This window comes from Chamaea fasciata, unplaced genomic scaffold, assembly GCF_029207755.1.
Source record: "Chamaea fasciata isolate MVZ Bird 193981 ecotype frontalis unplaced genomic scaffold, bChaFas1.0.hap1 SCAF_5, whole genome shotgun sequence".
NCBI lineage: Eukaryota > Metazoa > Chordata > Aves > Passeriformes > Sylviidae > Chamaea > Chamaea fasciata.
In genome coordinates this window covers 49,454,195-49,479,082 of record NW_027094090.1, presented here as the reverse complement: position 1 = coordinate 49,479,082, position 24,888 = coordinate 49,454,195, and the positions used below count along the sequence as shown (strand labels likewise).

Here is a 24,888-nt window from a genome sequence, read left to right as displayed (position 1 = left end):
CCCTTCTTACTTCAGCCTTGCTTTCTTGCTTGTCTTGACCTTTCTAAAAGACTAATTAAATAACTTCGTGATGCAGTGTGGCTGCTGTTCAGCTGTACTCAGGGCCACAGAGAGAGAGCGCAATGGTTCCCAAATGAAAGGAAGAGAAAGTACATTTAGACTATACAAATAATCATCATTAGTTGTGTTTCCTGTCAGCTGCTGGAGCCAAAGACTTCTTTCCTCAGGAAGGTGAATGAAACTGTGGAAGAATGAGGCACTCTGACAGTTATAACAAGCCAAAATTAATCTAAAATGATTTTTTTTTCATCTTCAAGAAAACTAGGCACATAAGAGAGGTAGTGCTGTCCTATAGAATACATCACAACATCCTAACACCTCCCTATTTCTGTCTGGAGAAAAATCTTCATCTGCAGTCCCAGAACAGTGGCTGAGAATCTGAGCTGGAGCTTCAGTTTTCCTCACCTGCTTGTGAGCTTTCCACCCACAACCACAGTACACCATAAAAGTTGTAGATGTGCAAAATCACTGAGGGAGGACTCCATACAAAACCACTGGGCTGTAAGAGCAAAGCACAGACACATTTTGGCAAGCCAAGTGTTCTGCATTGCTAGGTAGGCCCCATTTAAAAAGATTATTTTTCATATTTACAAGAGGCAAGCAGATATAAGCTAATAAGCCTCAAATTCTGAAGAAAAGCAAGATTAACTACACCAGTTTGGAATCCAGCCAAAGCCCTAAATGTCATGTTTCTCTCACAAGTCTAACCATCTGACCTTTATGAATACTGGGGCAGTTCAAGTAAGTCCACAGAGCTCTGCCTAACAGATCTGGCCCTTTGATTACATTTATTTTCTCACAACCACTGCAAAATTCAAGAACTATTCCAGGCAATTAGATAAGAGGGGGAGAAAAAAAAAATCAGCATTCAAATGGCCAGAGCATCAAGTCACAGCTTTCCAGGTGGAAATCCAGCAAGACATGGGGTGACCAAATCTTGACAGTGCATGAGGTCACACCAGAAAGACTTGTGATGGAGTTTTTAGTCCAACCATCCTTAAGGAAATCTCACAGGTTCCTGTGAATATTTATGTGAATTCCAGCCTGGTTTTTTAGCCAATGAGATGAAGTACTTAAATTTACCTCATCGTGAGAATGTGGGACAGTAACGAGTTTAATGTTTGCCTCACACTACTTACAGCTGAGTAGCAGGATAGTGCTCTAAAGTGTTGGCACTGCTTTTCCTGTTTATAGACTGTGCTAGGAATTTGAAGACACCTGGGGGGAAACCTGCTCCTCTGCCATGTTCCCGTTTTGGACAGCAGCAGGAGACCACCAAGAAAAGAGATGGGGTGCTGCAGAAACAAGGTTTGTGAACTTGATAGCTTGGCTCCCTCTCACTTTACTAGTCCCTCTTTCCTCACACAAACCAGGCTCCATTTCCAGTCCCATTTTGTGTTCCACTGCAAACTCTGCAATCACACAAAGCTGCAAAACAGGCTTCCAAATCCAAGTGTAGGTGTTATAAATCATGATAAGGCTGTAGAGTTAATTTTAATTTACATAACATTTCAGGCAATCAACATAAACATTTGTAAGTTGTATGGAGGAACATCATGGTGGTTTGAAGGCACGTATGGACACATGGTCAATCTTCCAGACAGATTTAGGGGCACCTGCTGCTACTTGTTCAGTGCAAGAGGAAAGCACAGCCTTCTCTCTCCATATTCTTACATGTGCTTGGCTTTCAAACGTGAACGGTGCACGCAGGCCCAGTGTTTTGTCAAAGGGAAGAGAAAGGGATTCCACAGAGATTCCACAGAGATTCCACAGATTGTATTAATTTCCAAACCAAGCCAATTTAATTAGAGTGAGAAGGAAAAGGGCAGGAAGAATAAACACAGACAATGGCAAAAAAATTACAATAAAATATGCTCCCTCCCTTAAGCAATGGCCACCAGAATCAGCCACACTACACAAATATTCCAAGCCACAGCAGAAGGGGAAGAGTATATTAAAATAAAAATTAGCTACACACTGCCTTTGACAGACTTGAAAGAATCTCACCTCACCCCCCTCTGTCCCATGAGCAGCAGCCCCGTGGCCCAGAGATGCAGGGCAATGGCAGCAGCACAGCCTCCCTCTGGCACTGTGCTAAATGCTATAAAGGCAGGAGTCTAAGTCCAATAAAATAAAATGCCCAACAGGGTTGATACAGATGAGAGCTCTTCTGGGCCCTGTATTAGTCTTGGCACGCTTGCCAATGCAACCAAAATGGAGAACTCTTCAATTCATGCTGAGCTCACAGCAGTACAGACTTATTTTAGCATAATCACCTGCCCTACAGACAGAGAATCACGTCAAGAGGAGCAGGAAGACAATTCAGCAGGATTTGTTTATGAAAGCAGAAGAAAGGACAGGGGGAAAAAAAAAGGACAGCATATGTCTGTATGGGCTCTGGGATCCTCTCCCACTATGCAGCTCCGAGTTCTCTGCTGATGACAGTCCTATGAGGAAAAAAGGGCACATCTCTTGTGTCTTACAGCTGGTGGAGGGTCTGTAAAAGCATATGGCGAGCAAACGAACAGGAGTCAAGAGCACGGTTGGGTCTGTGAAAAGAAGGGAGAGAGAGATTTTAAATACTGAATGGCTTTGTGTCAGCCTTTGACTGAGCAAATAAACACTATTTCCAATGCATTGGGTGCGTATGCCCTAAAACATACAAATTTTGCCCTCAGTTATCTCTTCCAAAACCATTCCATCAGTGCTGCCCAGATCACTGCTTCCCATTCAGAGCCTGCTGTGGAAAATTCTCTCTCCTGAGAGTCCAAGTAAGGAAGACAGTGGCCTAGAATCAGAATATTTATTTCCATAACTATAAACAATCTGGTACTGACTTATCTCTGCAGCTCAGTGTCTCATTCTGGGTAGAATGATGGAGGTAGAAACCCCCTTTCCTCACTTCTGGCAGTGGGTTTTTCCATAAAGTTTCACTGTTCAGAGCCCCAAAACACAGGAGATGATCCTGCAAGCACTCAAATCTTTTCTCACCAAGTCATCCGCTATCTATAATCTGATGGTGACTTTGGACTTGGGACTTTTAAAGTCTTTAAAAGACACAGCATAACCTCCTGTTACTCTTGCCTGAAGTCAAGTAACACCTGACTGGCTTTGCTGGGCTGATGCCATTTAGGTTTCACCTTTTTTTCTATGTTCTCTGTATTCTTCACACATGTGTTTGTAGCTCTGTAGTCTACTGTATCAGGGACTAGTTTTCCCAGTACTTTTCCATGGCCTTCCTTAAGCAGAGAGACAAAACTGAAAACAAATTCCAGAGCTCCAACCCCCAGGAGGTACATGGGTCTGTGCTATCTTGGCTCTTCCTGTGAACCAAGGCTGAGAACAACTCTTCGAGATACATTTTCATGGACAAAGTACAACTCATGCTGAAGAGGGGCACCAGAGAAGGGGCTTGACCTGGGGGAGGAACTGCATCACCACTTGTCCTCCTAACTGGTGCTTTTTATCAATTATGCTAATTTCCTAAAACCTATAAAATGTACTCACCCCTAGGGGGGAGGGGTAGGGTTTTGTGGACATCTTTCCATAACTGCCTCTGGAGGCCTTCAAATAAAGATCCCCTTTTATATTACATCCTTACTAAAATTATCTCGAGCTGCATTTCCAGGTTGGGAAAAGGGTAACTGGGCCACCTTTCCGGGTGCCTTACAAACAGTCCACAGAACGTCACCTGAAAGGGCCCAAGACAGAGGTTGCAATAGCTAAGTCAGATTTACACAGAATCATCTGCTCCCTGAAATTAAACCATGGAAATACACCCATAGCAGGGTCAACATGAGACTAAAATTCTGTAATGTTTCCATTGCCTCCCAGTAGTATGTATTTGTTTCTGCAGGCTAATTACCAGCTCAGCATCACTGAAACTCTTACCAGTCTCAATTCATCCATTAGAGAACCTCCTCCAAAGAATTTTAATCCTATGTTTTTCACTGTTCTGAGAATATAAATCATTCATTTTACCTCTCTTCCACCTCACCCCAGCAAAACAACCTTTAACAACAAACAGCTGTAAAGCCCACTCAGTTTGGGAAAGAAGGGTGAGCTGAAATAAAGAGTGGAGTATCTAGGAAGGAGCAAGGCGTTCACCTCCAGGGGTACACCACATGACCAATAGCTGCAGGAGCTGTTTGGTACATCTCTCCATGGCTGCTGCAGTTCAACAGAAGCACATCTTGGAGAAGACTTAACCCTTTTTACTCCCCCCAAGAGCCATTCAATGCCTCAGACTGAACACACAGTGTCACAGAATTACAGCTTAGAGTTCTTCTAAGTGGCTGGGAGACATTTCAGCCCTCATCTTTGGAAGACCCAAACCTGTTTGCAATGAGGGAGCTGGTTCCATCCAGGCAACTGCCCATTTTTGGAACTAGAGAACCTGGACCACTGATGTTGATCACAGACAAGATCCCTCAGCCCCCTCTCTTAACACTAAGCCTCCTCTAGCAATAAAATCCTCCTTATTTGCTGTGGAGTTGACTGTCTGCCACTCTATGCTACAGACTGTTGAAAGAGACCAGTGATGTGATGCAATTCAACAGCAAAGAGCAACATTAAAAAAAAAAAATCCAAAAAACCAACCAAACACAAACTCCATCACCTCCAGCAAGTCGTAACAAGTGGGCAGGCAGACATGCACATACTTTCAGTATTTCCATCTAAAAAAGCATATGTGGATTCACAGCACCCTCTTGCGTCCAAAAAACCCAAGGAAGGCTTGACAGCAAGCAGAGTAAGATGGATACTGTTTACAGTCTGTATCCATAATTCTGTAATTATTATTGAATAGAGAACACTGCCTACAACAACAAATTGTCACAAAAGGAAGGAGGAAAGTGCCTATTCCAGAAGCCCCCTGCAGTTAAAGACAGCAGAGCTCTGGCCTACAAGAACTTTACAGCTATAAAAGCCCAAAAGAGCTAACTGCAAACCAAAAGGAGAAAAAAAATAGAAAACACCACAAAAGGACAACTAACCCCAACCAGCCTCATCCTGGAACCTGCTAAAAACCTGCTCTCACCCTACATGGCACATGGTCCATGCTGAGCCAGCCACCAAGCTCCAAACGGATTTCAGGCCCTGTGCCATTTTGCCTAAAGTAACATTTTTGGACTGTTTCGCCTCTGACTGTGGAACAGTTGCAAATCTTTGGTGTTTTTTTTTTTTTTCCCTAAATCTCATCAATGCTGAAGTTGACACTGACTTAATTCAGTAGAGATATGGTTTCCATAGCCATTTAATATATTACAAAAGCTAAAGCTAGTGGGGGCAGGGGATGATTCTATACCTATAGTGGAAGTAACAACATTAAGTAGGGGCAGTCAGTAAAAGCACCCTCTTCAGTACTAATGCTCCCCATTTAGTTCTCAGAAAAATCACTAACTTTGTTGCTGTCACAGTAGGAAGTTCCATTTAAAAACAAATTCAGTCTTTGTGTTTTGCAGTTTCCATGTGCTGGTGTTCAGTGTCACACAGCATGACAACTCTGGCAGAGCTCTGCTGACCCTCTTAACTCTGAAGGATGACTTGGAGGGCATAGTTAGGTCCAGTGTACCCACAGTTCACTCAAGTAGCAGCCAGAAACCAACCAGGTTTCCCTAAGCTCAAAACAGTTCTTCTGTAACAGGCATTAGCAGTCTTTCCTTCAGAGCCACTTCCTTGCAAAGCCTACTTCCCACTTTTCCCTCTTTAGGATTTTTTTAATCTGAACCTCACATACTGAAGTAAACGAAGTAAAATAGAGACCCAAAATTTGCAATTTCAGAACAGACACTTAGTGGGCTTTCACAACAGCTTACACATAGCTATTAACCCTCAAAAGTTTCACGAGCTTCCACAGGGAAGACTGCATGGCAAATACAATACTCACTTTGTAACAAAAGCTGAGAGAACTGGGACCAGGGATTTAGGGAAATAATCCTGCTGGACCATATGGTTCAAGGTCATAAGAATACCATAGAGGCTTGGAACAGTTTTGATCTTCTCTTCACTCTGAGAAATGGACAAGAAATCAGACATCAGACAATTGGCATTTGATCTAACCCACTGTAATTCACAGACAAGAAATTCTCTGCTGAATGAAGTGCTCCCACACACTGCAGCAGTGAAAGCTGGTCACTAGATTAAGTACAAGACATAGGTGGCCAATTCCATAGTCTCCCAGCACCTGAAATAACGTCTCAGAACATTCTAGTACTTATTAAGTGACAGCAGTACTGATAGGGAAAGGAAAGTAGTGAACCTGCAAGTGAAACAGCCAAGTCATCTCAGAGGCTCTGTGTCAAAGTGTTCTCCTGAGGAATTTCACCAGACTTCAGTCCATAAAGAATTCAGTTGCCTTAACAGTTTCTACTGTATTATTCTGTAGCTCATTTTTATACCACCTCCAGCTCTTTGACAGGCTCCCACCAGAACCTGATGCAGTGTTCCCAGAACTGGTCTCACAGTTATGTACAAGATAAAGTGAACAGTCATCCTCTTGCTTACATGATGCATAATTTGTTCTTACTCCTAACATGACACTACCTACATGTCCCAACTCTTGCATTGTTTGCATTTATTTCTCTACTGGCATTTCAAGAAAACATGTCATTCTGCAGATACGACATAGACCTGTGTTCCTGCTGTTTAACCCTGGGGTTCACACTATTAAGAATATCTGTTGCTCACATGCTTCCAGCTACATAGGACTGAAAACTGAGTATGCACCTTCTCCACATGTAGAGGACTGGTGATGAATTAGGCATCACAGATGACAATCAGCAGGCTAATCCTCCAGGGATCCAGTGCTACTTCCTGGCCTAAAAGAATTCTTCAGGAGCACAGGTTTGTGCCTCATGCATATTGCCATTTTCCATACGAGCAAAATGTAGGTTGCAGTTTTCAAAACAGGCATTCTGGAGAACCAAATGCCACCTTGGGTTCCATTGACCTTTCTGGGAAGTGGGAAGCTCATTGTCAGTCCAGTATACAATGAATAGAGGGGGAGTCTAAACTGATTTTTAGGAAGTCATATCCATGCATATCAACAAGGGTCTGGACTCCAAGCTGGATATTACCAGAAGGACATTCATAAACCTGTTTAATAGCACGCTGCTATAACAGAGATCACAGCTTTTCTGTAGTTTAGAATTGTCTTAGTCCAAGTTTATATTCTCAGCTTCCAGGTCTTGAGGCAGCAAGGAACACTAACCCTTGTAGCACAAGCAGGCAAAGGGGTTTAAGGTTTTGCAGAACCTCTCCACAGTCACCTCACTGAAACTAAAGCTATTAATTCTATGAAAATCACAGGGTTCCTAATGAGACGGAGAGCATATATGGCTATGAAAATTCAGAATTTTAGAAGCATATAATAGGCTTAAGCAGGTGAAGGGGAAACAGAAATATATATGGTTTGTGTAATGATTTTGGCAAAAGAACAACTTCTAACAGTATACAGAATGTAACTTGTTGCACAGAAAGAACTGGTAGCAGCACACATAGGAATTTAGTTGCTAGGTAAAAACTGCTAAGATAAGATGTATATTGTGAAAATTCAGTAAAGCAAGACTTGGGCATTGTGAAAAATCAATAAAGCAGAAAGCTATGGTTTGAATCCAGCAAAATTTGGCTCCTAATTTTTGGCAAGAACAATGTGACCTGAAAAATGGCCAAACCTCCACTGCACCTGCCCAGAAGCAAAGGTCAACCAGCAGACACCTGAGGAAGACATCAGCCTTCCTCCCAAGACGCCAGCTCACACCACCAGGAGGTGTGGCAGCTAATTAGAATACGAAGCAAGAGAAGGCGGGGAAGGGGCACATGGGGAGGTGTGGGATCAATGTGTATTTAAACCTGGACCTTGTCTTGACCAGGTACGCATATTTGGTGGAAATATCCCCTATGTGTCCCAGCTGGAATAAAACAAACTTGCTTTAAAATTTCTAATTGTAAACTCCTTTTCTGGCAACACACTACTGACCCTCCATCTTCTCACAGTAACTTTATTCCTTGAAACTTATTACTTAAAACTAGCATTTGGCAAAGAGTCTACAAAGCATGAAGTTGAATGCCATTTATCTGGCATGAGTAGCTGATATACATTTTTGAGACATGCTCTCAAGAAGTGCCCCAAAGGACCCCAGTAACACTGACATGGCTTTTATAGACACTATAGTCCAGCAGCAGCATTACTGCCCTACCTGACCCTCCCTACCTTCAGGGAATGACTGAGAATGCAGAGCACATTAAGCAGGAGATGTACAAAAAGGTTACACATCTTTCATCCTAATGCAAGCTTGCAATTTGCAGTTTCTGCTGTACCTGCAGACTTCCATTGCCCCTGGGCATCAGGCATGCACAGGCATCCAGAAGCTTCCATGGCAACATAATTACCCAAAATCCTGCCTGTCTGCCCTTCAACAGCCTAAACAGACCGTGATTTAACCCTTTCCTGCTTCCTCACCTTAAGTAGTCCCATGTGGACCAAGAGGTTTGTGATGAATGCATCTGAATTAAATGTGGCAGAACTGAAGGCTTTTTTCATCAAGGCATCTAAAAAGAGATAAGTACATTAGTTTAGGCAATACAGAAAAAGGACATTTATGGATTTTAAGTTTAAAATGGATCATACAGAAACTCAGCTGTTATATCAGTTTTGTGATATAGCATGTTAAGATTTAATTTTTCTCTGTAGCTATAAGCTCTGAAACACTAAGACAGGTAAAACCCCTTAAGGATAAAGGTGAAAAAAAACAAATTAAAAAAGAAAAATCCAGCAAAACACACAAAGCCCACACAAGAATTCCCACACTGCCAAGCTTCAGATGCAATACACCCCAGTCCTATGCACCTTGCACCACCAGATGCTCTGCTCAGTGCATTTGAGCATGCATGTTATGTGTATATATGCATATAATCATGAGCAGATGAACTAGAGCACCAAGAGGTAGAGCCTTGACTTCTTAAAGGCCAGCAACAATTCACCTTTCATTTGAAACCACAAGGAATGAGAGAACACAATGAGAAAGTTTGTTCAGCTGTTTTCTGGGCTCCCTCAGGACCAACAGTGTGCCACAAACAATGGACAAACCAGTGCTTTAACCTCTCATGTGTACAAGGTGGACAAGGCAACCCAGTTTTGACCTCTGACAATTCTGTTTTCTTAAAATGGGCAGAATTCATTAGTGTCCTACAGTGCCAGACACTAACCAGGGCCCCCACTATCAGCTGATGGCTGCTTTTATGGAAGGGAAGTAATTGCCAGGTTCTAGCTTTCCTGAAGAAGCAGAAATAAAGATAAATAAGTACACAAACACACTTAGGACAACAGCAATATCCTTTGTCCCATTTTTTACTGGAGACAACTCATAACGGGCATGAGCCAAGGTGCACTAGCTCAGTGAGGTGCCAACTGACTATTTTTCACTGACTGGACCCATAACCAACTGCAGAGAACTATTGTGCTACTGATTGTAAAACAACAATTTTACCATGTTTATGAATTCCAAACAAAAAAATTCCAAACTAGGCAAATGCACAGTACACCAACTTAAGTGGTCTTAAGATGCAATTCCTTTGTACAATAATAATAGGTGGCTCATGTGTGGGAGAACTGGACTGCTGGGGGATTCAAAAAAGATGAAAGGCAATGGTCAGATGCCAATGATTGTTTAGAAATTCTCATTTCCAAGCAAAACCATGAAGGGATAAACTGTTAGTCCACACGCTAATCAGACCTAACCCAAAATACTTCTCCCATATAGTGTGAGAAATGGTCCCTTGTTTGAACATTGGTTTCTGTGTCTTGCCCCATGTAGGAAATACTTGCTTCTTGAAGAAATTAAAGATAAGAGACATAAACTAGAAGGTCTCTCTTTACAATCCTGTAACACCGCACTAAGGAGGCTACTTCCTGCAAAATGCTTTTTAAATAAACAGCCATGGAAAGTTAACTGACATTCAAACACGGAACTACTGGCTATGGACAGTCCAGCATCAAGGAAATGCAGTAAGGGCAGCACGAGCCCACTACAACAGCAGCTACAACAGAGACAGCCTTTGGCAGCACAAAATATGCCAGGTTCAGAATAAATCTTCCACTCCACATAACAGCAGGACACAGCTTGTCACTTTGTTATCTGCCAGGGACAAAAAGGCCCAATAGCCTGGCCTACAGGGACTTTGTCCCACCTCACAGTGGTGTATATGGCACTGAATCAGGTCCCAGCACAAAGTCAAGAAAGGCCCAGTCACCTGTTGTTTCATGCACTGCTGTTTTCACTGAGGCTTCATCTTTGAAGACTGAGGATATCCTTAGGAGGGTTGCAACTACTTTCTCTACATCAGATGTATCTGTCTGAAAGAAAAAAAATAAAGATCAGTTAACTGCTAGACAGCTACACAACATGAGTCTCTCCTAGGGCTGTGGCAAAAAATTACACTCTTCAGCTGACTGATAGCAGCTTTGCTTTGGCCATATCACAAGGCACAAGCAATACAAACAAAATTACTTTATGTGAAAGCTCTGATGCCAGTTTAAGCATTAGCTGCATCATCTGCTTCCATAAGGTTCTTTGGGATCACTGGAGAAAAGATGCAAATCTAGGTCAACTGGCAATTGGCAATTAAACAATTTTGAGAGAAAAATCAAGCCCAGACAAGCACCAGCTCACCTACCTGCTGAGCTATCAGCACAGAGCACTTTGGTCCTAATCGGAGCAGCTTCTCTGGTGATGGGAAAGCAAGGAATGTGGCAACATCCACAGGAGGAGATGGCACAGGAGTTGAAGCCTGTAACAGGTGGAATCCATCTTAAGTTTATTCTTGGAAGTAAATAAATTGGTTCAGCCAAAGCAGATGGGACAGCTCAGGGAACAGCTACACCAGGCCATAATCTGTTCTGTTTGAAAACAGCCTGGGGCTGACCTAAGCCTAGACTTGGAATGGCCAGAATATGCTAGCATGAGGGCATGGCACTGCATGTACAAGGTCTCCACCACTTTCTGAACATGAAAGACTTTTGCTACCCATGTGTTGCTACAACCACTACTCAGCCCTTCCCTCCACACGTGTACAACGTGCACACATTAACAAAACACATTTTTCAGCTAATCCATTTTATTTCCTGAATGTTACTCCCTGTTACAATAGTGCCAGCCCATGCAGGAATGTGACTGCCTGTCAGCACTTCAAGTTCAGACTCCAGAATCTCATTACCTCGTTTCCTCTTCTCTAGCTGATGAAACAAAAATCCCTCTGGCAGGAAGCTTACCTGCGAATCAAATATCTTCTTAGGAGTCAGTGACTCCTGTTCTTCCGCTCCTCTCTCCTTCAGCTGTTGCTGTTCATCTTCTTCCTCCTCCTCCTCCTCCTCTTCATCTTCCTCCTCCTCCTCCTCCTCATCCCCTTCATCATCACTAAGGTTTGAATGTTACACATTCCATTAATTACACACCTGGAATTCCTGTACACTGGCACTCAAAACTTTTCAAGAACAGAAGAGCAGCCTCTCCTCAAAGTCCTACTGCTAGAAGCACATCTCACCTACAACTCACCAAGAGGACACTCATACATCAGTCACCCAGCTGAGAACAGCAAGAAAAGATCAACAAACACAACCAATTACTAATGCTATGGTAAGTGCATCAATGAAAGTATTAGTTTTGTACTCCACACTCAAGATCAACATCCACCAGCAATGAGAGTTCTTATTTTAAAATGAGATAGGTCAATGAAAGTGCTGATGAAAATTGTCAGAAAACTTCTGATTTAAGCTCTGGTACCATGCCTACCTCAAAGATCCCAGCACTGACGCCATATTGAAGCCTTCAAGGATCTCATGGAGTTGCTCACACACCTCTTCTCCCAGACAGTTACCTAGGTTGATAGAAGAAAGGAAGTGGACTTGACAGATGCACACCAGTTTGTTCTTGAGGACTTAGCTGTATATTCTTGTCTATCTCTTGTTTCTGAAATTAAACAGTTACATGCCATTTCTGCACAACACCTTAGAGGCAGCAACACAAACTGCACTTATCACACAGAATCAAACAGTTGTTAAACAAATTTCAGCAGCATTGCACAATGGTTGGAGATGAAAACCCCCTAATGCTTCAGAGTTGGTTTGAGAGACTTGTTGTTATTTCTCTAAATAGCTCTTGTTCTTAGTGAATCTAAAACAAGGACACAGCACAGCAGCAGTGAAATGCAGTGACCCAAGGTACGAACAGCAAAAGCCAACAAAAGTCAAAGTTCTCACACTCATCTGCACAGTTGCACATAAAGGTTTTTGTTTGCAAGTATGAAGTATCTGAGATAGCACCAAATAATTAGCTTTACTGAAAGCAGGTATAGATACCAGCCAATCTTTCCACCTTATCAGGTGTACCAAAAATGCTTACCAATTAACAGAGTTCATGGTTTAAGAAAACTTTTAGGATCTAACCATTTCCTGTCCCAAGGTCATGCAAGTTCAGCTACTGAGTACTGTTTTTTATATGCTGACATTTGCAAGAACAGAATATATGATTCTGTCAGCATTCTTCCTAGTGGTTTCTCATCGGAATCAAACTAGACATACTTTGATCTAGCAAACTTACATACCATTGAGATCCAACTTCTCCAACTCTGTCTTATCTTCAATAGCTTCAGCAACAGTCAGAGCAGCATCTCGTTTAATCTCACAGAACGACAAATTCAGTTCCTAAAAATGCAGAACAACATTTTGTCTGCAGAATTCCTATTAACATCTATCATATCCATAAATTTCATGTCCTCAGAAGTGTCCTGGAAAGCCAATCATTTGAAGAGGCTCTCAGCAAAAAAACAAAGTGTTACTAATTTAAAATAAAGCCTGACACACTCCTACCTCATATACTTGAAAGGGCAATTTTGAAACATACTGGTGTTTAACAGCAGCACCATTAAAGGTGTAATTTTAAAATACCTACAGACCACTGCTCACCTAAAAGGTAGCAGACATTTCAGTCCTTAGCAGTCAGCTGACTGGAGATCTTCACTTATCAAAGGTCACAAGAGCGCTCCAAAACTCACACTCCAGTAAATCTAACAGAAGAAGGGCAGCTACTGTAGTAAAAAGATTGCACATTTCCTTTGACACCTCAGTTGCAAGTTAAGGCCTTCAAAACACAAGCCATGTGTGGTACTACTTCTGATAGACCCAGCCAACAGAGAAACCACATAACCAGTAAGAGTAAATCATCAGCCAGTCACCATACCCCACCATTCCACATTGTGCTCAATCAATCCCTTCTGAGAAGGGACTGAATATTAACAACAGCAGAAGGGAAGCAGTCCTTGAACAGAATGAATCAGCTACAATTGCTTCATGCTACCTTCCCTTAACCATTTCTGTTCTGGAAAAAACTATTTAACTTCTATCTGTTCATCTCAACACCCCATAACTTAAGTTTGCTTGGGAGATTCTGACAAGTTCCAGTACAACCAGCAGAAGCCCAAGCAAGGGATCACACAGCATGAAGAACCTACTTTCTGTACCAGGTTCATACGCACAAATAGGTATTAGATTACTTTTTGTCTTGACTGCAAGATTAGGAATCACATGTTCAGCATCTATCTCAGGGCAGTTATGACTAATGGCAGGTGTTTCTAGAGATCCTAGTTTGCTTATGTTATTAATTTGACTTCAGCCTATCCAGAATGTTGTCAGATTCAAGTCCTGTGCAAATACTGATGTAGGAGGCTGTGGTATCACCAAAAAACTAAAAACAGTAGCGGTAGGAGAATGAACAGAAAAACATAAAATGGAAAACGTGGCATTTTTCAAAAGAGCTGAACAAGAAGACAATACCTTTAATTTATGAAGCCCTTCTTTAACAGCATCAGCAATAGCAACAGCACCCTTAGAACGCACCAGGCAGTCCCCAAAGTTGATCACTTCAATCTGCCGAAGTGCCTTCAGAGTCTGCAGACCAAGGCAGCATAGATTTGAAAAGTGGACATGCAAGTAAGTGAACATCCTATTACTTTTGGAATGTCGTCTTTCCCATTGCAGCATGACATGGTTCCACCAACCCAAACGTGCTAATGCCAACCAGACTTGAGACAAAATCCAAAACAATTACTTAAAACAACTCACCTCTGCCATGGCCACAGCTCCTTTCTCAGTGAAGGTGTTGTCATTCAAGTTTATAACCTTGAGCAGTGGGTTGATAGCAAAGGCCTGTGCCAGTGCTGTAATGCCAGGATGGTTAATTCCATTCTGTGGCATATGGACCTCTTCTAGAGTCCCAATGATCTGGGAAAGGATGTAGACAAAAAAAAGCTGATACTACAGCTCAAGAGTATAGTGTTCCACTCTTAGGATTTACTTAAAATGGTTTTGAGTTTCAAGACTCCATTGGTCTTCTACAGTGCATTACTTACCAGCAATTCTGTCACAAATCTAAGTGAAATCACAGACACATGGCACGTGTCAGATAAATACAAAGCCCTGTGTCTTCGTTAGGTTTGTTCCTTCTTTCTCCAAAGAATTTTTTCCCTATAAGTTACCAAGGAGACCAAGTGTTGGATACTTGAGAGTACTTAACTGAAACAAAGAGGTGGACAAAGTTGGAAGGGGGAGATAACGCAGGTAAAAGACAGAGCTTGAGGCAGCTGCGGGCTCTTCCTTTTTCAGCGTTCGGGGGGGGGGGGGGGGGGGGGGGGGGGGAGAGAGAACGGCTGTTGCTGGCTAGAGGAGTTTCACTGTGGCCAAAGGGATCCAGTCCTGGGAAATCTACTATCACCGGTTCAGCCTGACTCCTGAGCTTTCTCTGCCACCCGCGGAAGCCGGGCTGACCCTGCCTCGCCTTCGGCTTCTTCGGCACTGCTCTGCTTGCTACAGTGTGACCCTGCACCCCCTGCGCTGCGGGGACACCCTGCCATCCCAGCTACCAGCCCAGGACTTTTCCACTGTTTCAGCTTGGTGCTCTGAGGATCCTGCAGGGACACCGAAACCAAACTGCCCTGGGTTTTGTGAAACAAAGCCCTCAAGGTTCTTGGTACTGTTTTCGTTTGTTATTAATGCTGTGGTCGTTTGGTTTTTTCGTTTTTCTCTTGTGGTTTTTTTTTTTTTTTTTTTGTGTGTGTGTTTGTTTGCTTTGTAATACATACTGGTAAAGAACTGCTATTCCCATTTCCCAAATCTTTGCCTAAGAGCCTGATTGTAAATTTATAATTGAAAAAGAAAAAAAAGGGGTGGGGGGGGGTTACACTCTCCATTCCAAAGGAAACTCCAGTTGTTTTTTTTTATTACTTGGCAGATACCTGTCTCCCCAAACCAAGACACCCTGATTCAAAGAGACAAGTGTCATTGTCCTATATGCCTACTCTAAATAACTTAAGAGTTCTTCACCTGTGGTTCAACAACACTGAAATAAACCACACATCATGACTTTAATTTTCTAATTAAAATCTACATTTTCCCCTGACCACAGAAGCAAACATGTAAGAAAGCTAGTACAAATATTGTTTATGGACTAAACAGCACGTCACATAAGCACAGTAATTAACCCCATTTTGGTAGTGCCATTCAATCTTGATTCTCCATAAATCAAACTGTTATACAACTCTCAAGTATTAAAAAAGTCTTATTTTTACCATGATTACTGATTAATCAAAATCACATCTAGGCAGTTCTTTACGAAAATAGTCAACCTGTAACCTGCAATATCCTTGTCAATATACTTGACAATATGCATTATCATTCAGAAGTCTCTTCTAGCATCAACTGAGGTATGAAAAGGGAATTAGGTGGCCCCAATCAGAGTCAATTCTCTTCCTCCCACAGAAGTGCAAGTGGGCCAGTGACAGCTAGAGAAAGCCAGGCAACACTTCAAGCTCTGACCAGATGATCCTAGCAAAAACACCGGGCTGCTTTTGCCAGATGACTGAGCAAAGCAACACTCAGGAGAATAAGCTGGGATACCTATCCTAGTGCCAGTCAACAACCATTAGCATAGACAGAGGAAAAGGAATAGGACTGTTAAATTACTTAGGAGATGACTATTTCTCCCCAAGGTAACTACTTTACACAGCTACTAGTTATGTGTTTGGAAATTTAACACAAAACACATAAAAACTCTGTCACCAACTCTAATTCCACTTGTCAAAGACTCCAGTTTCAGCAGCAAGAAACATTGTGACTTTAGTGAACTGACCACCAGCTCTGGCCTCGAAGCTGAGGCAAACTGTGTGCATCATCTTCAACACTAGCACCAAATCATACCTTGCTCCAATTTGCTGTAAAAGCAGCTCTGGTTTGATACTCACCCCGAAGGCTTCAGCCAGGGCAGTGGCACCATCATTCTCCAGACGATTTCTGCCAGCCACAAATATTTTTAAAGCAAGACGCTTGCCCTGGGCAACTGATTTCCTGTGACACTCTTTCAGAGCAGCTGCCAATATCTAAAGAAAAAACAAGAAGCTTATACTTTCCCAGCATATCATTCTACAGTGATACCCAACTGTGTTTTGTAGATCCACCTCTAGAGAAATACTTTGGGCTTCACTGAAATACCTACAACAGGGTACATAATAAAACTGTCTCCACCTGCAACACTTGCACACTGTGGTCTCAGGCAAGAACAATTGATAATTTTGCAACACTAAAGCTTCCTGAGCCATCAAGAACATTTTGCGTCTAATCAGGCAAGCATATATGGGTAGGAAGTTGACCATGAGCTACCAATACACACCTGAAGCAAGGAATTCCACTGGGTTGCCTTGGGAAAAAGCACTCCCAGCAGGTCAGATCCTTCTCTACTTAACCCTGTGAAATGTATCCAAGCACAGTGTCCAATACCAGGCTCCTAGATGGATTTACTGGGATGAGTCCAGCAAAGGGTGCCAAGGACAATTGAACTGGAGAACTTTACTCACTAGGATAATACTCAACCCTGAGACTATTAAGGCTGGAGAAGAAAAGGCTCTGGGGAAAATATTATCCATGTGGAAAAACAGCCAGAAAAACAAGATGAGGGAAGAAGGTGGTATAAAGAAGGCAGAGTCTAACAACTGCACACAAAGTGCAGAGAAAACACCATTTTAACACAAACTCCCTTTTTTTACTGTGAGGGTTGTTCAATACTGAGAGACTCTTCATAGAGCTTGTGAAGTCTCCATATTCAAAACCTGACTAGACCAAGCTTGAAGAACCTGGTGTAGTTGTAGCTGCCTTAAGCAGGGGAATTGGCAATCGAAGATTGCTTCCAACTTCATCTCCAAAGAGGAGATAACCCTTACCTTGCCACCACCAATGCCCATGCCACAGTTATTGAGCTTGAGTTCCTGCAGAGTGTAGCATGTGGGGCTCTTCAGCAGAGCCTCAAAGCCACGCACACCATCTGGCCCAAAGGCATTGTCACTCAAGTCCAACTCCACCAGCTGGGCTCCAGCAGCAATGAGTGCATCCCCCAAAGAGATCTGTAAGAAAACAGATGGCAGTGGGTGGGAGGAAATGGATTAACTTTTAGTGACAGCATCACTGCAGTGGCTAGGTATGACAGTGATGCTGCAAAAAATTTCCACTTTGAAACCACTCTGCAAAGCTGCATGGGGAAATAAAACTTTAGTGTTAAATCCAGAGAGGAAGTTGCACAAATTAAGCTAAAAATAACCATAAAACAGTTACCAAGACACTATCCCATCTCTTTAGGTCAAATACTTTTCAAAGTGAATTTCCCACTCCACACAGCTGAAAGAAATACTGTTTCATCAATGTTGAGCTTTTGTTCTGGCTTCACAGGACTCAAGGAGATGAGGAGCTCTGTAATGAGCTACATGTCAATCTAGATGTCTTAGAAGACATAGCCATATGATTTATTTAAAAAGCTTAGCTCTCACTTTTTCTGTTGGGTCATGAAGATGTTTTTCCCAGTGAAAACTCCTTCACTAGCATAGACTCACATTTAATCGACTCTTCTTCATCTCATACAGGAAGAGCAAAAGGAGAACCACTCACCTATTCTGAGACATTTAGCGCTAAGAGCACAGAGAAGGACCAGCTCTGTACCAAAATACAGACTCCCACAAAAAAGCATGACAGGTGAGAAAAGAGGTTATGTTAGTCAGAAGTCTCAGATCTAGTTTTACTTACCAAAGCAGGAGGGATCTCAGACCTTAGCCTGCCTGTGAACATGTCACTCCAATGACACCTCTAAAATAAGAAGCATACAGATAAAACCCGCTAAAATATTTAGGTCAACACAGTTGTAATAAACATTTACACATACAAGCTGCTTTACATCAATGGGGACAGCTTAATGTTGTCCCCCTTTCTTTGGGTTGTCATTTGATTGTACTAAAGGGATGCAAGAACCATTGTTACAATCACTTCACTTGCAAGCACAAAGTAACAGAAATTCACACCATAAACATTATACAAGAATTCTTGTTTGTGTTCAAGCCAGAATTCTTTTCTGCTGAGAAAATTACCACAGAAAAAAAAAAAAAAAAAAAAAAAAAAAAAAAAAAAAAAACAGGAAACAGAAGACTACATCAGCAATGCAGATTTTACTAAGGTATGAAGCTCAACAATCTGAACTTATTGAAAAGCCACACTTGGGTGGATTAATGCATATCAATGTCTCATACCACTCTCCTTCAAGGGACAGTGTACTGTGTCTAGTAGCACAGCATTCCCTTAACATTAGGCTAGAGCAATAGTAGGAAAACATAGCTTGGGTAAAGATGAACATTTTGTTGCATTTCCTCCCTATTCAGACGTTCTCTGAAGACTCAATCTCCAGAAGATCCAACTCAGCTTTCCCGAAAAATTCATTTGAACTTAAGGTTTTGTTGCCATGGTTCTTTGCTTACAGATGCTCCTAGCAATAGAGGCTCTTCCTTACACAGGTTCCCAGCTTTAAGACTGGAGGCCTTCTAAACAGGAAGTTAGGAATGCAGAAGGTGTTCCCATTATCCCAAAGTCTCCAAGTTATGCTGTATTTTCATAAGGTTGCACTTCCTCCTGGAAGAGCCACCACTTTGAGGGTAACTCAAGGCAGATTTTTGCAGAAAGAGCCTATATAGGCCTTCAGTATTTCCGCATTATTTCTTCCCCTTGACTATTCCCCATTTAAGAATCTCACCTTGAGCTCACTTTTCTTCTCCAAGGCTTTGGCAATAACCTTTGCTGCCTCCACACCCACTGTGTTGCCTTCCAGGCGCAAGGCTTCCAGGCCATTAAACTCCTCAATTTGCTTGATCACTTCTTCAGCTGCAAGAAGCAGATAATCTAGTTGGTCTTTTAACCTCTGTCTTAGTTACCACAGTAATACTTGTTCAACCTCTAGCAAAAATAGCTAGAACAACACCTGAAACAGCAATGGGAACAGAGTTGAAGTGTCAGGTCATCAGAAAGAATACTCTCCATTCCCTCCCCTGCATTGTCATAATTTTTTTCTTATTATATTCTGATAGCCATCCTCCTATTTACAAAAGTACGTTTCTTTACTTCCCAACTAAAATTCCTCTGCCATTCAGCAGATGGTTTGCTAGAGTGCATGTCCCTAGTGATGAGCAGAGACTAAGTTAAAAGTTGATGGGAACTGGTGTCACATCAACAGGAAAAAGTTCCCACTGGCTGGCAGAAGTAATGTTGGTTTAGCAAACATGTCAGGGTGGAACAATTCAACTCTACAGTAATCCTAAGCAAGGCAAAGAAGCAAGCTGCAGTCTCTCCTGCCAATGGGCACTTTCTATTGTTCCTGAGCTCCAAGGCCTTCATCCACAGTTCAGTGCCTTTGAACTACAAAACTGATGCCTTGTGAGGCTACCTGGAACAGAGGCTGAGTATAAAAGGAAAAAAGTAGATATTTATTAAAAAGGCCTTCAAAGGATACACCTTGGCAGTATAAGAGCCCGGCTGTGGCTCTACCCAAGATGGATACCTGGTCACAAGTTTTCACACTTTTGTAAGTTTTTGTCCATTTACATATTGGGGTTAATTGTCCAATTACAGCTTCAGGTTATGAAGTTCCATCCTCCTAGACTGCTCTCCTCAAGTCGCTGTTGTTTATACTTTTTGGGCCTGAAGCTGCAACAGTGTCCAGTGTCCTTGGTTCTCGGGCTGGAAAAGGATTGTTTAATCTAACTACACTGTGAGGAGAATTTACTAACACTTTATATGAAGTTCAGAGTTACATACTAATGCAGATATTTACATTAGCAGCCACTGTAAGACTTATTGTGAAACACACACACAGCAACAAGACAGAAAGAAAGTGAACTATTGCAGCAGGCTTACCTATCAGCCCATTTCTCTGTGCACATCTTGTTCCAAGAGCTGGAATGCACCTGTTTACTGTTTTTAAAAGGAGCACTGACTTCTAATGCCCAGTGACTGTCAAAAGCACTTAGCAAGAACACCAAGAATACAACAACGGCAAACCAGGCACCCAAACCTCAGTTACAGTAGCTGCAGCACTGCCAGGGCACCAGGCCAAGAGCAGGGTACCAGAAGGGAAGGAAATGTCTCTATCAAAAGCAGTTGTAGCTGACAGACCCCTACATCACAGATATGACAACTTGTCCATGCAGGATTAGCAGAAGGTTTACCACAAGATTTTACAACTTCAGGGAGATGCTTCCAAAGCACAAGGGTACTTTCTCTTACCATCTTCAGCTGTGTTGAGTTTAAGGCTCTGGCCTTTGAAGCTCAACTGTCCACCACCCACTTTGGTTTTGGCAAGTGACTCTGCAAGCTTAGTGATGTCTTCTGATGCCATTTTCCCACTTTTTACAGAAGAGCTATCAATTAAAAGAAACCGTCATCACAAAACCTCTTTAACTACAACACATAATCTATACAAATAACCAAATTTATTTGTACATTATTGTGGTTTTTTCTTACTCAGGTATCTAATTGAGTTTTCAATGTCACTATTACTTTTCCCCAGAGCTCAATTAAGACAGCTAGACTAGATTAACATTCCAAAGCCACTCAGATGGTGCTGATTCTTCCAACACTGATGAGACTTGTGTTTTGATGGCATTGTTATACTTCCCAAATAAACAGCAGGTAAAACTATGGATTAAGGCCACATTAAGACATTGTGCAAGCCACATACTCTTTGTGCAAGATTAACAATTACAACGTAACATTCATCTTGTTTCAAACCCCATCCTTTAATTATATGTGCTACACACTTTCCCTGCTCTCCAAAGCAAGATAGAATGAACACAGTTGGTTTTCATTTTCAGTGATATTCCCAGTAGTGCCCTTGCCAGCCCAGTTCCAGGACCACCGAGCTGCTGAAAACATTGTGTGTGCTGCATACAAAACTCTCTCAGCATCCTGGGTGCTCTTTCCTTTCAGATGTTCCACACAAATTCATCACACATTAAACATGACGTTCTTACCATACATTAGTGAACATTTAGCCTCGAGGCACAAGTTTGAAGAAAGCCACGTCTGGTAACATCTGCATAGCATTATTTAATGAATATTAATCACTGTCTGAAGAACTGGCCTCCATCCATTGAGTAGGATAAACAGAGAACATTTCTTATCCCACTACCTCCACTGGGATTAAAAGGCAACACACAACTAATGCTTAGAAACCACACACTTAGACTTGAGACATCAGAAGGATGAAGTTTCATCCCTAAAACAGAAAACTGGTTCCCTCCCATTCCTGTCTGATTAGAAGTGACCCCACACTCTTGTAGCTATTTGAGGTCAACAGTACTGGTTTTAAAATATCCCCTATACTAAAGCTGTACACACATCCTGACACCCATCTGTGAAGTCTCCAGCTTCCCCAGAATATGACTTCTCTTCAGGTTTCTTTAATTTTAATATCGTTTTTGGAAACAAGGAGTGAAAATCTCCAAGGCTAAAGGACACCATTTTTCTAGGATTACTATCAGCTCAAGTATGTCCTGCCAGTAGAAAGAAACCCACATAACTTACTCCACTCCTACCAGACCACACAGATGCCAAACTCATGGACACTCCCAGCCTCTGCAAATCCAACACTGAGAAGGGAGAAAAAGAGGACATCCTCCAAACCATGAAGGCTTTACCAGACAGGAACAGAAGTTAACATCTGCACAAGTTACTCTGTTCACCTAGTTCAATTAATAACTTTACTCTTAAAAACCAGTTCCATTCTACTAAGATCATCTTCCTTATAGATGTACTCATCCTCTTGGCTTCTCTTTCCCTTGAATCTCCTTTGTCATTCTTCACCTTACACATAGACTGCCTTCTAATCTCAACATCCTGAAGCATGTTTTATAGCACACGTCAGCCACAACCAACTGTCAACTTACCAGAGGTCTCTTCACTGCTAATTCTTCCACAGAGAAAGCTCTGGGAAAAGAAGAAGAAAAAAGAAAAAAAAAAGAGAAGAGTTAGTCTGTTTGGCAAACACAACCAAGATCTGGAAATGCCTGAAGACAGGTTTCCTTTTCACTTAAAGGCTGTATGAAATTTTGCACTTCCTGATGATCAAAAAAGTTAGTTCAGACTAATACTTGAATTACAACACGTCGTCGACCCCAACAGTCAACACACCGCCTACCCACCCACACCCGTTGCCCGCCCAGCCACGGGAGGCCCGGTAGCACGGAGCGACAGCCCGAGGTCCCCGCCCCGCCAGTCCCTGACAGCCCCTGACAGCCTCCCCGCGTCGTTCGCTCCAGGGGAGGCCCAAGGCTCCTGTCCTCCCCCGCGGGACTTGCCAAGCGCCGGCCGCACGCTCCTCCCCAGCCCCATGTAACGAGGCCCCAAGCACAGCCGGAACACCGCTTCCCGCTCCGCGGGGTAAGCCGCAGTTTGGAGAGAGACCCGCAGGCGAACGCGCGTGACGCGAGCCCATGACGGGGGGGACACCCCCCCGCGCGTGGGAGAGGTGCGTGTGGGAGCGCCCCCCGCAGGCGGGGCCGAGGAGCGCGTCAGCCCGCGGGATCGCCTCATCTCACGCACGGCCCCCTCCGCCGGCCGCTAACGGCGGTGGATGCCGCCTCTCCCCTCACCTCCTCGGAGATCCCGTCACCGGCGGCTGTCGGGGAAGGCGCGGAAGCCTCACGCCGCCGCCGCGCCGGGGCCGCTGGGTGAGGGGCAGGCGGGGAAGGCGGAGGATTTGAACGCCGGCAGTTCTACTCCCCGCTCCGGGATTGGCTGCTGCATCGTGACGTCATAGGACGCGCTCCACCGCCGCACCGCAGCCCGGCCGGTGTCGCCGCGCCGCGCGTGGGCGGGGCTGCGGGGGTGCGAGCGGCGGCGGCCGCCGCGGTGCACGCCGGGAGCTGTAGTCCTCTGCCTGCCCTCGTCTCCGGGGGCGGCCTGAGGCCTGAACGGGCTGCGCAGAGCTGTGCCCGGGACGCACTCACAACCCGCGTTCTTGGAAGTGTCGCTGGGGGAGCTCCCGCAAGCCCGCGGGTGCGACACGAGCGCCTTCTGATGTGAAGTCTCACCTAGATAAAGTCCCTGGTGTCTCCTGTTCGTACTTAGCATGTTACTGTCGGACCATTCTGCCAGGGAAGGCATTTCACAGAATCACAGAATCAGTTAGCTTGGAAAAGACCTCTGAGATCGAGTATAACCTATGACCAAACAACACCTTGTCAACTAGATCATGGCACTAAGTGCCAAACCCAGACTTTCCTTAAACACCTCCAGGGACGGTGACAACACCACTTCCCTGCGCAGCCCATCCCAATGCCCAATCACTCTTTCTGTGGTGAAATTCTCCTAATGGCCAACCTAAACCTCCTCTGGCACAGCATACAACTATGTCCTCTCATCTGTTGCTTTCACCTTGGAGTGCGTAGTGCACCCTGTTAAGGGTGCAAAAAAGCCTTGGTTTGTGTGACAGCTTTGTGTGCACATCGTGCGTGACATTTTCTTCCTGAATACAGAAACAAAAGTACATTGGATGAGGCAGGGTGAGCTGTGCACAGACCTGCCTGCTACTGCAGTGGGTTTGCACACCACTTCAGTCACTCCTCTGCAACCTGCAACCTACAGGCACCAATGTCGGTACCGTTTCAGGTGGCAGATACCTGGTGAGGTCACTATTGAAGTGGGCCATAGGTAGGATTTATTCTGCTATTTAGTCCCAAAACATTGTAAGAGGCATTTTCCAGTCTCTCACAAATGTCCCAGCTGTGGTTTTAATAAACAACAGCAAATGCTTATATGGACCCAAGAAATGAATGTCAGTGGTTGATGGTGCTGGGTGACCAGCCTCATAAATAGTAAGAGTAGTTTCTTTTCCAACTGAAGAAAATTACAAACTACTTAGACACTAGACTATGGCTATATGTGAGAAGTATAAAGCTGGCAGAATACATAGAGCTGATGAGGAATGAAATTTGTGTGATCTCAAGAAGGAGCTTGAACCTGGAAAATATAAGCAAAAATTTGGCACTGGATAGTAGTTCCTCACAATTTCTAGTAATAAACATGATCTTATCAAATACATCAGATTCTCTTCCCTGTCATTCTCCCAAATATTGGTTGTGCCAGAGGGGCAAGAATAAAGGCATTGACTATAGGTGCAGCGATATTGGAATGCAGGTGTACCATGCCACTATAGGATAGATCCATACATTCATTCTTCCTTTATAGCCTTAGGAATCAAAGTAACTTCCATGTCTCTGTATCTGGTTTGTAGCAGTGGTTTGCAGTGTTTGACTCTTTCTGACTACCTGCACATGAGACTGAGACCGAGACCTCAATAACTGCACTTGCAAACTGTGAAAATCTTCATGTTAACTGCTAAGAAAAGATTTTACTTCATGAGAGGAGTAGTACATCCCAAATCATGACCTTGCAGGACATCTCTCAGTCTTACAGAA

At 43.3% G+C, this 24,888-nt stretch overlaps 1 protein-coding gene across 3 annotated transcripts; it reads right to left on the bottom strand.

The window, feature by feature from the left end:
- Positions 1–1,535: 1,535 nt before the first annotated feature.
- Positions 1,536–23,166, bottom strand: RANGAP1 (Ran GTPase activating protein 1). 3 transcript variants are annotated; one of them, XM_066183625.1, is made up of 17 exons: positions 23,062–23,166; positions 22,357–22,396; positions 20,696–20,829; positions 19,170–19,297; positions 18,176–18,235; positions 17,323–17,502; positions 16,351–16,485; positions 14,177–14,335; positions 13,889–14,002; positions 12,661–12,760; positions 11,850–11,934; positions 11,330–11,474; positions 10,735–10,848; positions 10,312–10,414; positions 8,522–8,610; positions 5,948–6,069; positions 1,536–2,609 (listed from the first exon to the last, which is right to left on the bottom strand). In XM_066183625.1, the coding sequence occupies exons 3-17, from the start codon at positions 20,805–20,807 to the stop codon at positions 2,540–2,542; spliced, it is 1,716 nt and encodes a 571-aa protein (XP_066039722.1). In that variant the 5' UTR covers positions 20,808–20,829; positions 22,357–22,396; positions 23,062–23,166; the 3' UTR covers positions 1,536–2,539. The 3 variants fall into 3 exon arrangements, with proteins under 3 accessions (XP_066039722.1, XP_066039723.1, XP_066039724.1); XM_066183626.1 differs by lacking the exon at positions 23,062–23,166 and adding an exon at positions 22,768–22,855; XM_066183627.1 differs by lacking the exons at positions 20,696–20,829; positions 22,357–22,396; positions 23,062–23,166 and adding an exon at positions 19,971–20,162.
- Between the last annotated feature and the right edge of the window lie 1,722 nt (positions 23,167–24,888).